At 35.6% G+C, this 15,633-nt stretch overlaps 1 protein-coding gene across 14 annotated transcripts in view; it reads right to left on the bottom strand.

The window, feature by feature from the left end:
* Window positions 1-15,633, bottom strand: part of Magi (membrane associated guanylate kinase, WW and PDZ domain containing protein magi) — a 28,308-nt gene that overhangs the window by 1,016 nt on the left and 11,659 nt on the right. For 5 of the 14 annotated variants that reach the window (XR_013260773.1, XR_013260774.1, XM_077433889.1 and 2 more), the window contains exons 2-21: window positions 5,637-5,898; window positions 5,365-5,557; window positions 5,081-5,289; window positions 4,887-5,008; window positions 4,676-4,811; window positions 4,471-4,602; window positions 4,288-4,402; window positions 4,076-4,216; window positions 3,798-3,997; window positions 3,619-3,713; window positions 3,428-3,529; window positions 3,206-3,347; window positions 3,007-3,138; window positions 2,460-2,927; window positions 2,234-2,379; window positions 2,077-2,157; window positions 751-880; window positions 547-677; window positions 286-467; window positions 107-202 (exon numbers count right to left, since the gene is read on the bottom strand). Coding sequence is in view for 9 of the 14 variants with exons in the window: in XM_077433889.1 (XP_077290015.1) it covers window positions 107-202; window positions 286-467; window positions 547-677; window positions 751-880; window positions 2,077-2,157; window positions 2,234-2,379; window positions 2,460-2,927; window positions 3,007-3,138; window positions 3,206-3,347; window positions 3,428-3,529; window positions 3,619-3,713; window positions 3,798-3,997; window positions 4,076-4,216; window positions 4,288-4,402; window positions 4,471-4,602; window positions 4,676-4,811; window positions 4,887-5,008; window positions 5,081-5,289; window positions 5,365-5,557; window positions 5,637-5,760 (3,077 nt within the window). In the remaining 5 variants the exon portion in view is untranslated. The remainder of the gene's footprint in view (window positions 1-106; window positions 203-285; window positions 468-546; window positions 678-750; window positions 881-2,076; window positions 2,158-2,233; window positions 2,380-2,459; window positions 2,928-3,006; window positions 3,139-3,205; window positions 3,348-3,427; window positions 3,530-3,618; window positions 3,714-3,797; window positions 3,998-4,075; window positions 4,217-4,287; window positions 4,403-4,470; window positions 4,603-4,675; window positions 4,812-4,886; window positions 5,009-5,080; window positions 5,290-5,364; window positions 5,558-5,636; window positions 5,899-15,633) is intronic. The other 9 variants (XR_013260776.1, XR_013260777.1, XM_077433895.1 and 6 more) reach the window with 3 other exon arrangements.

The raw sequence follows: 15,633 nt of genomic DNA, 5'->3' as shown, positions 1-15,633 counted from the left end.
AAATACTAGTAATGTTTAATTACAAAAATTAAAAGTTTGGTGCAGTCAAGAAATTAATTTTTTCATGTGACTAATCATCTACAATTTTAAAACTCGTATTAAGTACCTTTCGTGTGAAGGAAGGGAGGCTCCATTTAAAACATAATTATTCTCTGGGTAGTAATTATAGTATAAATTTCCAGACGTGTTGGAATTGGAATGTCTGAAACATAATTTTTTTTATGTATATGTATAAAAATGATCGAATATGTTTCACACATATGTACATAAACCTTTTATTCTTACAAATATTGTCTTGGTGGACCTCCGAGTGGTGATTCAGCATTTGCATGTCCGTTATCAATGAGGATGTGATTTTGTTGAATGGGTGCTATATATTGCTGCTGCTGATTTGCCCTAACTGGCATCACATTCCCCATGTGCAGTCCTAAGTTATTGTTACGGCTTTTTTTAATTCCCAATGTGACCTAATTACATCGAAAACAATCATGTTTCATTTTTCTCAATAAAAGTCAAACAGGTACATATTACAAACTGAAAAGATACCTGTCCGTTAGTGGCAGCCTGACATACGCTGCCTACTGCAGTACGGTGTGATACACCCAACGTACTTATACCGTCGACAGAAGTGAGGAGATCTCCAGGACAAATGCGACCATCTAAATCGCATGCACCACCTATTAAAAAATATCAGAATTAATCAAAGAATTCATTAACAGTGGTCAAGGTTTGTAATCTGTAATTAATTACCTGGAACTATATGACCGACCGCCACTTGTGAACCTTCTTCAGTTCCGCCTACGATACGAAATCCAAACCCTGCAGCACCTCTAGCCAATACTACTACAATATCTGCCTCAGGATCGATAATTTCTTCCATCTTCATTATTAGACATGAAAATATTTTTTTTATGATCAATAAAGACAAATAGTAACTCAGTTAATGAAATTAATTATGTACTATTAATGTAACACTAGTGTTGTGCCCGATGAAATATCATCGCATGAGTTATGGCATATTAAGCTATTAATTAAAAAAAATTAAAATAAATGTGTTGGTCCTGTGTTCGATTCGTATTTTTTTCAAATACCTTTTAAATATATTTAATTTATATTTAATTGTTTAATATGAAAAAAAATGCTAAAAACTACCTATTTACATACCTACATATGTATAAACACGGTGACTGTCACCGCATCGAAAGTCGAAAAATCGAAATCTTTATTCTTGTTCGTTTACCATGCATACATATGAAGAGCGGGTAGTATATACATATATCAGTGGCGTGCGGTAAAATTCTATCTTTTTGTCATATAGCCTTACTTGATGTGCACGAGCAGGATACAAGAGGAACAGGCTGTTACTCTTGTATCCTGCCCGTGCACATTAAGTAAGGCTATACGACAAAAAGAGAGAGAATTTCACCGCACGCCACTGATATATATTATATATACATACATAGTACCGTTTACCATGCATACATTCTTTTCGATTTTTCGATTTTCGATCTTTGCTTTTCGATCTTTCGAATTTCGATGCAGTGAACCAGACCCGTATAAATAATAGAAAAAATAATTAAAACTTATTAAATAAAATTTCAATAGATGGCGCTAAATGGTCTGAGACTATTGCCCTAGAGGAAACATTGGTAGCAAACAGTATATATAAAAGTTTTTTCTTGATCTGTTATTATGTTTATTATATTCGTAGATTTTGTTGGCAGTGTTTTAACTGTGACGTAGATATGTCGAATCGAAACGACTATTATAATACGGCGAGAGTTATCGCAGACAGACAGACAGACACACAGAATAGTGATATTATATAGATGATGATAGCGAAATTATGTATATATTATATGATTGTGCAATCGGTTATTATGAAAGCGATGTATGTATTTTTAAACTCAAGGTTTCAAAACACATCCTATGTATTAAAAAAAATTAATGCAATATTTTTAGATGTGTGACTCACATCATTGCAAACATTCATAATAAATTTTCATGGCATCAACACAATGTACAGTGGGTTTACAAGGTAAATACAATATAATGAAATTATTCATTATTCAATACCTGACTATTCATGTCAACTGTGCTCCAATTGACAGCAACCGGCGATATGACATCATAATTATGATGAGGCATAAGAAGGTTCTAAAATTATAAATTAAAATCAATGCAGGTCAAAATAACAGTACAGCATAGTTGTAAATGCTACAACAAATATTACTTTTTGTTGTAGATGACTTCTTGCAACTAATGGGGAGTCCGTTCCTCCAGGATTGTAACAATTGAAACAACCCGCAGCTGAACCACGTCCACTGCCACCTGTACCGACAGATACACCTGACGTAGTGGGTCCTTCTTCTAGAAATCCTGCATCAGATTTGATACAGAATATAGAACAAATATTTAAAAAATGTATATAAAACAAATAGACTTAATTTAGTATATACCGCCATTGTCACTTGATTCACCAGCTATACTGTTGGCGTTGTTGCCATTGGATACACCTCCATATGCTGCTACCATATTCGATTCATTCAAAGTCATAGTTTGCACTAAAGGTAACATTGCTCCTACAGATTCGTTTGTTTCGCTAGCGTCGTTTCCATAATTCGATAGATTACCAGAATCTAATTTACTGTTAGTATCATTCGTTGCACCGACCCCACTGCCTCTATAGTGGGTAGAATTACTCATCGGAGAAATTAAATTACCATTCGTATTGATTTCTAGGTTTCCTCCGTTGCTGTGAGTAATGCTATTTGAACTATTGTGAATAATAGAGGATTGCAGCGATTGAGGGGTATTCAAATTGGAACTATTCCGTCGCTTCTTAATAAATTTATAAGAGGATGACGAATTCGGTGAGATCTGTTGAGTCGATGCAGAGTTGAGATCTTCTTGGCTGTAACCAATACCTGAAACAATTTTGTATTCAGTACACATGGATAGGAGAAATATAATCATAATCGTAAAATTTGGACGATTTATTTTTACCAAGGTTTATGTAATTATCTGCAGCGCTCATGTTTCTAGTATCTACTAGTGGCGTTTTAGGTCTAGAAGGTAGTATTTCTTTTTGTTGAGTACTGTATAAATCTGCAGTAGGCGTTTTACTTCTAAACAAATCTAAAATAAAAGGTTATTTAATAACATTCACATTTTAACATAAATGTGTATATCTCATAGAACTAACTTGAGATGTCTTTGGCAAGTTTTGATTTGGTGTTTCCTGTTTGTTTAGGTTGATTATTCAAACCGGAAGACTTTGAATGATAGCCTGGCCTTCTAACAACTTTGATAGTGGCTTCTTTCTTTTGAGGACAATCTTTTAAAACCTAAAAAGTCATTAATTACATTTTAACAAATCAATTTCAAAACACGTAAACTATAACAAACAAATACCATGAGATGTTACCTGAACTACATGTGCGTGAGACATATTAGTAACAGAAGTTTGATTTATTGATACAAGTAAATCTCCTTCCCTAAGACCACCACATCGAACTCTATCTAAAACCTACAAAATAAATTTGTTAGTATTTAATAAAAAATTAATTACTTCACTGAATTATGTATATATTATAAATATACATAAATAATTTAAACCTTTTTAACTTTTTGACCGTGGACACTATCTGCTATTGTGAAACCAAATCCAGCTGCGCCTTTCATCAATCGTAAAGTTAATACACCTCCGTCTTCTATAAGGTTGAGAAGAAGAAATATGATCAAATATAAAAACAAATGTACATATGTATGTATGAACACAAAATAATAATACTAACGCATATATGGACTAGAAACACTATCTAGAAGTAAATGATCAGCAGATGGACACCTAGTTGGTAACCTGTCTACTAAATGTGTTTCCGGTCTATTATCTAAATCATATGATCTGTTTACTGCAGAAGATCTTGCTCCAGTGAGGCGATCCATGTCAAATGATCTATTCAATTGACTCATTCGATGTTCAAGTTCAAAAGATCTAATAAAAATAAAACAAATGTTATTCACGAGCGAAGAAAAGAAATGTTACATTTAAAAAAATTGTAATAAGGAATACCTATTGAGATGGTTGGGCCTTTCCATCAATTCATCTGGCTCATCTAAATGTTCACGCTGGTAGGAACGATTCATAGCAGATCTATTTGATCGTTCTAAACTGCTACCTTGAGATTGTTTATCGCCATCTTCTAAATTAAATCTAAAAATAGTATAAATAATATTATTCATTCAAAAGCGCTGGTAACGTTTACATCAACAAAAAATAATTACCGTTCTCTTAACTCATCAGTCAAATGTCTCATTCTAGAAGAATTTCCACCTTCGACTGCTACAGTTGTGAGAACTCGCGTATTTGGATCGTTTGGATCAAACGGTAAAGGATAACCTGTAGAATAATTAACATTAAAAAAATGAAGAAATTTAAATGAATGCATAGGAAGGAATAAAACATACCTCTACAAAGTTCCAGAGTCACTGAAGTCCCTGGTGGGATTTCTTGAAATAGCCTAGCTACCCGGGCATGTCCAACACCAAGTACACATGTACTACCGACACGAACGAGCAAATCTCCCGTTCTCAAAGCACCTGATAAATTTTATAAGATTATTGCAAAATACATAAAAAATAAAATAGTACAAACGTATAGGAATATACAAACCATCTAGCCAAGCTGGACTGTTTGGTACAATGGATTTAATTTGAAGGAAATCATCACAGCAGCCGGCTGCCGATTGAGCTTCGCTCGCATCATCAGGAGTTTCACTAGCACCACCTACTAAAGTAAAGCCGAGACCCTACGGAAATTAAAAATAAATGTATTTATTGAATAATATAAATCCAAACTGTGATTATATAAAATATTTAGTTACCTGAGATGATTTCAATAATGTTACTGTAAATCTGTGGCCAGTAAGTTGTGCTGGATCTCTCGAAAGCATTGATCTTAACGATATACCTTCACTATCCACCTCTCTCTCAACGCTCCCAAGATCTAAAATAAACAACAAATAGCATGTTAAAATCGAAAAATATTACTCGAGTTAACTTTTTGTGTGAAATATACCGCTTGGCCTCATGCTTCGTCTGGCTTGCAACACGGGATTTTCATATTGTGTGCGTCGATTGACGTGATCGATGAAATACGCACCATACCTAGGGCACTCTATTCGCTCCCATCCGAATGGTAATTCATCTTCTCTGCACTCGGCGAGTGATTTCTTTCGGAATCGAGAAAGCCGTGGATCTAACCAGTGTGAAGTTCCAGTATTGTGACTGCAATTGCCAATTAAACTTAGCACTAATATATAATACATTGAACAATTTCAGAAAAAATAATCCAACACTTACTCTATAAAATACACCTCTCCATTAGCAGTGTAAGATTTTTCCCACAATGGTGGTAAAGCTCCCAGAGTAAAATCGTCTTCTTTATCAATTTTCGACGATGAACAACTTGAACTTCCACCAAAACGTAAAGGTCTATCGTCTGCAGTGGGTGCAGCTACTGTTGTTGCCGATGACACTGAGCCTACTGATAGTCCTTGAAAATAAAAAGATTGAATATTTAGAAACGAATACAAGACTTACATATTTAAAATTGAAAATATATATATATTTACCAGCTGCTGAAAGACCACCTGATGATAATCCACCTGAGGAGAGACCGCCAGTTGATAATTTGTCGTGATCCCTCTGGGGATCGGCCATTTGTAACTGGCCATGACTTGAAGTTTGTGAGGCCATATTATATGTGCCCCGCTATGTCCATTTTCACATCTTGCACACTTTTTACATAACTGAATTCATCTCTGGATCGATATGTTAGTTTTGCATATTTTAAATAGCATATTGTCACTTTTTTATCGTTGTCACGATCATCATCTATTAGTTGGAAGTATATTTTCATTATTATTATTGTAAACAATTAACTAACTAAGGATATACTGATATCAATTAACTTCGTATCTCAAATATTAAGCAGAGCTCAACGCGAATCAGTCATCACTAGTTGCAGAACTATTGAATAACACTAAAATTACTCTAAACTAAAACTTGACTTTAGTTAGCATTTGAATACTAATATTTAGCCTATAAACATTGATAAACCTTGGAATTAATTTAGCACGTAAGAGTTGTTTAATATTGCGATTAGAGTAATTATGTATGACTTAATATCGGCTGTGATTCTTACATACATTAAGAACGTAATAACTTTTTAGATAACATGCTTAATATTTCAGGGGTACCATTGATAAGAACGATATTTAGTTTAAGAGTAATTAAATACAACGCGTAACAGTTGAAATATGTATTTTAACTTAAGCTTAACCATTCCAGTTATATAAACTACTATTAAGCGAAAGGTATAATAATAATAAATCTACAAAAGATTTATATTTATGATACATTAACTTCTCTCGTTTTGAATGCTGCAATTAATTCGAGTTTAAGTTCAGAAACTAGTACATATGTATATGTTACAGTCCAAGTGTACATTTCGTTCGTTCATGAACATACTAATATGTTTATACACGAACCAATCTGGTCAGTTTGAGTGTACACAAAATAACAAATTGACAAACGAACTATTAGTCAAAAGTTTGAGTATTCTCAATCGTTTTCCCTATCCTCTATGTACATATATGCTTACAATGATTTACAATATTTTTAATACTAGCAAAAACGGGAATTTTAGCAACGTTGTAATATGGTTTCTATAGGATTTCCCTTTTAAATACTTGGCGTATGTATATGGCGTAGGTTTTGACAGCCAAAAGTTTCATACGACACTTGGTGACTCTAGTTGAAAATAACCTTAGACCCTTAGCACTTAAACTAAAACCAATAGTCCGTGTATGGACAAACTATGTAGAATGTTCATGAACAAACCAAAGTGAACACTTGGACTTATCGCACACCGGGGAGAATAACGTCACGAATGAAAAAACCTAACTTTACAGTATAACGAAAATATACTTAAATTTTTTTTTTTTGGGAAATCAGGTTTTTAATTTTTTAGAAATGACAGTAGTGTAATTATTGTGCAATGTCATTTCCAAAAAATTAAAAACCTAATTTCACAAAAAAATTAAGTTTATTTTCGTTATACTGTAGTTAGGTTTTTTGAGTTATGACGTTATTCTCCCCGATGTGCAATATGTATGTTACATTTAAATTTTTATTGTCAGTAAAATTATAATTTCACTGACTCAGGTAGTGAGTACAGGGTTCAGTGATTATTCCGAAAAAAGCGATCTTGCACACGTCAATAAAATCTCGATCACGGAACGGCACCCAAAAACTCCATCAATCGAAAGTGCCCCACGCGAAATATTTTACTAACGAGAACTCGAGTACCAGATATTCCGTATTCGCGATTTTTGTGGCAACGATTATCAAGTACAGATGTAATAGAATTACAAATTCACTTTTTCAGTGAATTTGTAATTAGAACGCTATAGTGAATTTGTAATGTACCATGCGATAGTACATGTCGTACTACCATCCCATCGTACATTAGAACGCTAGCTAGCTAACTGATAAAATTATATTTTTAAAGAAAGTCGTTTACTTTATGAAATACATAATCTTATCGAAGACAATATGCGTGTTTCATTCAGTTTGGGGTGAATGTTAAAGCGTCATTCGGTTCGTCGTAATCAGATACTTTATTTTCATAGTACGTAATATCAATTAATTATTGAATTGTAAAGCATTCTATAAAATAATCTTAAGTTGGTATTACTATCATTTAACGGTCAAAAATTATAATTTCACTAATAGAGGCCAGTGAATATGTTATTTCCGTAATGAAAATATAGCTATAACCAGTGAATGTGTAATTGGATATGAATTCACTGAAATGTCAGTGTAACTATGATTTCACTGCTGTTAATTTCAATGTAACATCTACTTACACTAAATGTAATGTAAATGATAAAATAAGAATTTATGTAGGATAACTGGAAAAAATTAATAGGATTTATAATATACTAGTTGTTTTACCCACCTGCGCTCAGTATTTGTAATATAAACAGCTTAAACATGGCGAATCTAATAGTAAATATTCATTATTTGAATCGAAAAAAAAATCGAATCCTCGTCATAGAAACTTTGACTTGTTTTCGATTCCCAACTAAAAATACTTACATACATATATTATATACAAAGTCTCTTTCGAAATTATATATTAGATTTAAAAATCCTTATTACAAGCTTGTTTTATATGTGGAATGCACGAAGGAATTTGTAATTCGAAATTATCTTTTTCTCACATTGGAACTCCGACCATAAATACTTTTACTTGAATATATTTATCGGTTAAAATTCATATGATAAAATAAACGCTTCAAGCGATATACTTTATACTTCATACATACATATTTAGCAAGCATTCCTATCTGTTGCCTTAGTATAGATACATACATACATAGTAGCAATATAGTCAGTATTTGCGTGTTAAAAGTCCATGGAAAAAAACTTGGTAGCTCCTTTCCTTTGGATGAAAAGCTTTTCTACTTGTTCCGACATTACATCGTCACCGTCATCGCCCAGCCTTGCAAATATTCCATCGATGACTTCAAATATCGCACTCTGTAGCCCTTTCACTATCATTTATTCGGGTCTACCTCACGGGCCCGAATGTGAAACGCCCGAAAACGATAATATCGGAAGGCAAAGATCGAAAATCGAAAGATCAAAAAAAAAAAAGGGTGCATGGTAAACGGTACATACTCACTTAATTTGCGCGCGCAGGATTCTGCGCGCGCACATTAATACGGGAGGAAAAGCCTGTTCCTCTTGTTCCTGTTGTATCCTGCTCGCGCAAATTAAGTGAGTATGTACCGTTTACCATGCACCCTTTTTTAATTGATCTTTCGACTTAAGATCTTTCGATTTTTGATCTTTGCCTTCCAATATTTGCGTTTTCGGGCGTTTCACATTCGGGCTCGTGACGGAAACCGCACTTATTCATATCATATCAGTCTATTCTGCTGTTGTAAACAAATATTTTTATAAACAAATTTATTTTGGGAAGTGCTGAAAATACTTCGGGGGGGCCCTAGCGTATTCTATTTGGCAAATCGGCCCATCGAAGGAGCTTTCGCTAGGAGTTCCAATTCAGAAACACAACAGGTTGACTCATAAAAGTTGCGTCATTATGCGGATATGTTTTTGTTTAGATTTGGCGCAAATGCTAGTTGAGGTCGGCGTGCACAAGTACAGTTAGCCATGTGACATTGTGGAAGCTCGCAACTCTGCACCACACCTGACCGGCACCAGTGCTTGGAAACCGGACCTTCGCATCTTCGTCAAACTCCTTCATAGATTATCGCTAAGATTTCAGTTCAAACTCCTTGCCCTTCTGCGCATTGAACATGAGTGGTTTCCGCGAGTATTTCTCGCGTTCCGGTTTCTAGGCTGACCCGTATTGTAGCAAGGCGGTCACATCTGCGCGAGAACTAGAAAGGAATTTTAGAATCAACACAAAGGCTCTATCTCCCATTTCCGACATCAAATTTCCCTTTTCAATATTAGAGATAATAAGTTCGGGGTTGGATGGTTCAAATTATCCGAACTGGCCGGTTACGCCCACCTTAGGGGGCGTGTGTGTTGTTACATCATGGAACTTTGATAAATGATCATACAGAAATACGTATCCCATGTATAGAGTTTCATAGTTTTAATTTTCACTATTGCCTGTCTGGTCTGATCAGGTGTTCCGACACTTGTCACGAGCGATAGTAGTCTGAAATAGTAGGAGTTTGACCTTAGGTTGCTTGATTTACATACGCTCCAATTGACTTCGAATGCGTTAAATAATATTTAAATCCAATTCTGATCATTGTATGTAACTTGTTGGAACAAATTGGAATTGATTGCTGACTTATATAGTTATATGTATGTGTACATACACACAGTACCATTCACTCCTCGAGTGAACGATTGAAAACATCTATGTACATATGTATATTTATAGATGAACCTAAACTGGTCATAGTTTGGAATATTTGTCCTGTTCTAATCCTAGGTTCGTTTTACTAATGAGGTATCAATAATTAAAAATTAGTTTTGATCCAACAATATACATATGTATATTCAACGAAACACTTCGACGACCTAAAATTTTTCAGCCACCACCTTGGTGCTTTTATCAGGTAGGCTCCGCGGAACATAGAGTAATCTTATAGTCATCATCATGATTATCATTAAAAGCCATTCACCATTTACTGCTGAATGAATGCCTCTTCAAAACGCTTCCATTCGTGTCTGTTTAGGGCAACTACCATCCATCTCACCCCACGTACACATTTTTGTCCAATTTCATCCACCCATCTTCCTTGTGGTCTTCCCCCTTCACCCTTTTTACATTCTCTCGGGTTCCATTCCAGTACTTTTTTTGTCCATTATTCTAGTTACGTGACCCGCCCATTGCCATTTCAATATCTTCACTATATCAACTACCCTCGTCATACTTCTCACCCACGTAATATATTCCGTTTCCTTTGTATCCTCGTTATGCTCAGCGTACATTGTACCATCTTTCTTTGAGTGCATCGGAGTTTGTGTAACATTTTGGCGTTCAATGCCCAAGTTTTATATCCAAACGTCATCACTGGTGAAATACATTGATGGAAGATACCCCTATATAGTAGAGTACCACAATTTTGAAGACTCAACTCTTGGTGGCATTATGTGAATATTCATATTTTAGTTTAGCCAAATTTAATTACAAAAAGGAAGGGTCCAAAATGTACTCCGACATATGTATGATTAATATTTTATTATATACATATACATATACCAGGAACGCCTAACAGGTAAACCCTAATGCGCCTTCCTGCTCAATTTCTATTAATGCAACATTTTTTTAATACATAAGTCGCTGAATTACGAGACACTGAAAACTCACAAATTAACGAGACGTCTATGAATTTTAACTTGTACATAAATTTTATTGTACATTAATCATACTCAAATAGTGGTGACTCTATAAGGTGACAAATAGGTAGGAAGGTTTTTAGTCAATTTAATTGAGAAACCGTTTCAGCAAATGAAATCAGAAAAATTGTCAAACTCTGATAGGAAACGATCGACCAGGAGTCACAAATATCCAAGTCTGACCAGCAGCATTACTCAGAATAAATTCTTTTCAATCGAGGTCAACTCACGGGATCGAGCCCGGTGCTTCTGGGTGCTAGGCAAAAGCCCAACCATCGAGCCATGCTGCTGGATACGATTTCCTCTCTATGTTAAAATTCCATTTTTATTAATAAAACATCATCTATAAGGCAGAGTATTTCTTAATACGTGTCTTATCTTTCCGGAGTGCACTCAAACGCGTGCCTAATTATAAAATGGGATGACGAAATCTTGCATATGAGTTTGATGACAACGAGTATGTATCTAACATTAGATACCCGTCTTGCCTGTGTGTATATGTGTGCGTAATAACAACAACATAACCCCGATACATTCGAATCAGGTTTTTTTTGGCGCGACGGTTGGAGATAATCGGAATTCCAAACGGCTGACCGAGTGATGCTCGGCCAGGTACGAGTGACTAACGCAGAATTCCTGGGCCTCGCAAGCCTCCACCTCGTAAAGATGACGCCCAGCTCAATTAGGACCATACTGGAAGGTCGTCGACGGACAAAAAAACCAACTAAAGGAGGTACAATGTCCTCTTCATCCAACTGAACTTGACTATGTATTTAGAAGACCATACATAGTCGGCAACCATTTGTTATGCTAAACGACGTAAAGTTGCACATCGTAGACGAACAATAAATAATAAACGAGAACGGTTTTTTTTCCACGCACAAAAGTGCTCAGCGTGAGTAGTGTGTGTATGTGTGACGCCGTGATGTTGACCTCTCCTCATCACCATATTCAAGATGTCGAGGTTGCGATCGCCTAACGGAAGCCATTTCTAACTTGGGGTCTGGTGTTCAAATTTAAGGTCCAGGTGGAACCGGTTAATTTATCACGCACCTTTACGCATCTGCTCTTATTTAATACGTTGACACGCCCACTAACTACTTACTTGATCGCAAAGTATTGCATAATGTAGCTCGATTGAGTGGTTGCTTGACCCAAAGCCAACCACTGTATCGGCAGAACAGTGTACGCTCTCAAGAAAGTCTTAACGAACCAGGATCGCAATACAGTTCCTAATACATATAGTTATATGTAAATAGATATTGCGTCCTTAGAACAAAATGGTGGCTGACATTTACACAAGACTCAATAAGATGATATTTCTTCATACTTGTACTGCAATCAACTGCCTTTCAATTGTAAGTTCATTTAGTTATATTTTCTCCTAATATTTTACCTGTTGGCATTACATCGCATGATTTTGAAAAGGAATTGAGCTTGATTTTAAACTTTTATACGTTGTATAGTTTATCCTATTAGAATACGAGGTACAAAACTGCATCACTGAATTTAGCCAAATTACCATCTAATCTTGCACTTAGTAGGTGATATGTGAGGGCGAAATCACACAGGGAAGAACGGCACGCCGTGTGCTTGGCTCCCCGCTGTGGGGTTCTCCTATATTTCTTCAAATATGGGATACACCGTTATCGATCACTGTCAAGTAAGGATAAAATTTTACCGAAAACACTCCATGGGGTGATTTTTAGGACGGTATATGCAGGGCGTGCCTTGAATGTGTGCCAGGCATACTACATTTTTTCACATGTTTAAAAGTATCTAAAAAAAACCATGTGCCGCCTCCGTCCTGTGTGATTTCGCCCTAATGGTGATTGGATAAATGCACTCAAGAGAGCCGTACTCTCGAAGCATCCAAACTTTCAAAGAAGTTCAAGAAGAACTAACGCAATAAAATTCCACAAAAAAAGTGTCAAGGGGTATTTATATGCATATTATATTATCTGTGTGCTGTTCCTTTTTATTGGGTGCAATTCTCCCGGGAACCATTTTTATTTATTGATTTATACAGGTACATATATGTATGTATACCCATTTTTACTACCCTCTCCTTACTTCGCTTTCGATTTTTTCGTCTAACGAAATTTGGGTTTTTATGCGATCGTTTTCATTATTAATTTGACATATACATATGGTTAACATTGTACATGGGTATTATTCTAGGAGAATTACAAATATCGATCATCAAACATTACAATCATCATAGAGACATTTATGGACAATTTTTTGAGAAATTATGAGACGCTGTAAATCCAAATTTTGTGAGAAATATTACAGGATTGCCAATTTGTTGAAAACGTTTCCAATGAAATCAGATAAATTGGCAAACTCTGAAAGGAAACGATCGACCCTGGAGTCACATATCCAAGGTTTGGCCAGCAACAAAGCCAGGGATAGAACTCATGATCTATGTTGCTGGTTAATATGTAATATGTAGACACCGGATAGTCACAGTGCTATCCATTGTTGTAAATCCTTTGTAAAAAAGGTTCGGCAAACCTTTAACAATGCATTTACAACCTTTGAACAATACGCGGCACCTTCTGGGTCCGGTGTCTAGTAATATGTGTGTATGAGAAAGAATTAACTTCGATGACAAAGGATTCGTTTATTACACAATCGAGGCAAATAATGCCAGAATTTCACCCTTGTAAACCCATAATGCATTTTTGTGAGCGCAAATTGAAGTTCCTCCTTTTTTTTCAAATTAATACCATAATCTGAAAAGATTAGCGAAAACTCTTCCAAGTTTGCTAATAAAATAAAATGCTATTTTTTATTTACTTATCAATCAGGCAATTCGTCCCATTTCCAGCAAAAAACCGATGCCTAATTGGTTTAAGCTTTTCTCGAGCTATTTGCGCTTTCTTTTTATACGCTTTAATTCTCAATCCCAGTGTATATTTTCTACGTAGAGCAACAGCACGGCACAATGGCATAAGTTCCCATCGATGCATCTTCATGAATTAATTTCTTTTGATGTCAAATCGTGTGTAAATGAGGGCATCCGGACACATGCCCATAGAAATGTACACAGGGGTGCCTGCAGCCGTACCGGATGTACAGAAAGTTCCGGAAGAGGGGATACACACTGTCACATCTAATAAACATTTTGTCGATATGGTGCGGCGAACTCTTAGAAGATAACATTTCAAAATGCTAAGTTGCCAAAACTGAGTGGGTTTTGCAGGTGTGAAATAAAAACCAGAACAAACAGAGAAAGTCACAGGTGAGGAGTACCGGATTTTAGAATAAATTGGTCAACTTGTACCTAACCTAGCTGCAAAAGTGTACCCTTGTGGTTATTGGCGTGTTGGGTACCGCTTTAGAGAGGAAGCGTTTGTTTTCAACAGTTTTTCGATGTGTGTCAACGGTTTATAGCTGTTACCGTAGTGTCAATAATCGGTCAAAGTTTAATTAGAAAGGAAACCGTGCAGGTCACAATAGCTTATACATATATGCCTACACACTTTTTGTCACTTTTGTATGGAGTTCGTGTCGGTCAGTGGCACCAAATCAAATCAATTAACGAGTGACAAACAAAAGTGGGCTATTTTTTCCCTTGTTCCATTTGATTTCGTGTAGATTTCGTTTTGATCAGCTTCTGTGGGCCGTGTCGAAACGCAATTAACACCTTCAGTTTACCTTTCAACACCAAATAAGATGGGCGTACTCGACTCTCTCTATTCGGTAATAAGGAAATTTTAAGATCAAACATTTACGAGCAAAAGAAACTTCTGTAGCTAAAAATGTCTAACAACTAATAGGATATTAAAGAGAAAACCGACGATAGTAGGTCTAGTGAATACTCATAAACTGAAAGATCCGGAGCTCAAACCATTGAAAAATCGACAATTTGCTTGTTCAAGATCTGGATTATTCCGATACCTCTACCAGTGCAGTAGACTGTATCTAGTTCGGTGATTATTCCGCACAAAGCAACCTCGCACACGTCACTAAAACCTCGATCACGGAACATCTGGCACTCGAAAATTCAATCCATACCCACGCGAACTATCATACTAACGAGAACTCGAGTGCCAGATTTTCCGTATTCGTGATTTTCGTGGCAATGAATGTCGTGTGCGTGATCGCCATATATGATAGAGTCCGTTTATCGATATTTTATTTTATTTTACATAGATTTATGTATACCAGGAAGGCTTGACAGGAAGACCCCAATGCACCTTCCTAGACAATTAATTACAAACACTGCAGAATTTTTATTACATAAATCACTGTATTTCGAGAAGCTGAAGAACACGAAATTAACAATTAATTAATTAATACATTGAGACATTTATGGATTTAGATTTGTACATAATTTTTACAAATTGTACATACATCAAATACAGAAGATTTGTGACAGCAAGTAGGATGATTTTTTTTGCCAAATTTGAGGAACCGTTTCAACAAGGATCAGATAAAATTGCCAAACTCTGATAAGAAACGATCGACTTGGATCACAAATATTCAAGTCTAACCAGCAGTATAGCGGGATCGAACCCAAAAATCATACTGCTGGCTATATACAATTTGTAATAACTAGCTCTTTCAATTTCTCTTGGACGAAATACAATGATTTGATGATAAATCAATATAGACAAATTAATATTTTTTGAATGAATGCTAGCGAGTCCTAAATTTTCTAGGACA

Source organism: Arctopsyche grandis, chromosome 6 (assembly GCF_051622035.1).
Source record: "Arctopsyche grandis isolate Sample6627 chromosome 6, ASM5162203v2, whole genome shotgun sequence".
Classification (NCBI taxonomy): domain Eukaryota; kingdom Metazoa; phylum Arthropoda; class Insecta; order Trichoptera; family Hydropsychidae; genus Arctopsyche; species Arctopsyche grandis.
Note: the sequence above shows the minus strand (reverse complement) of the source record. Positions and strands in the feature narration are given on the sequence as shown.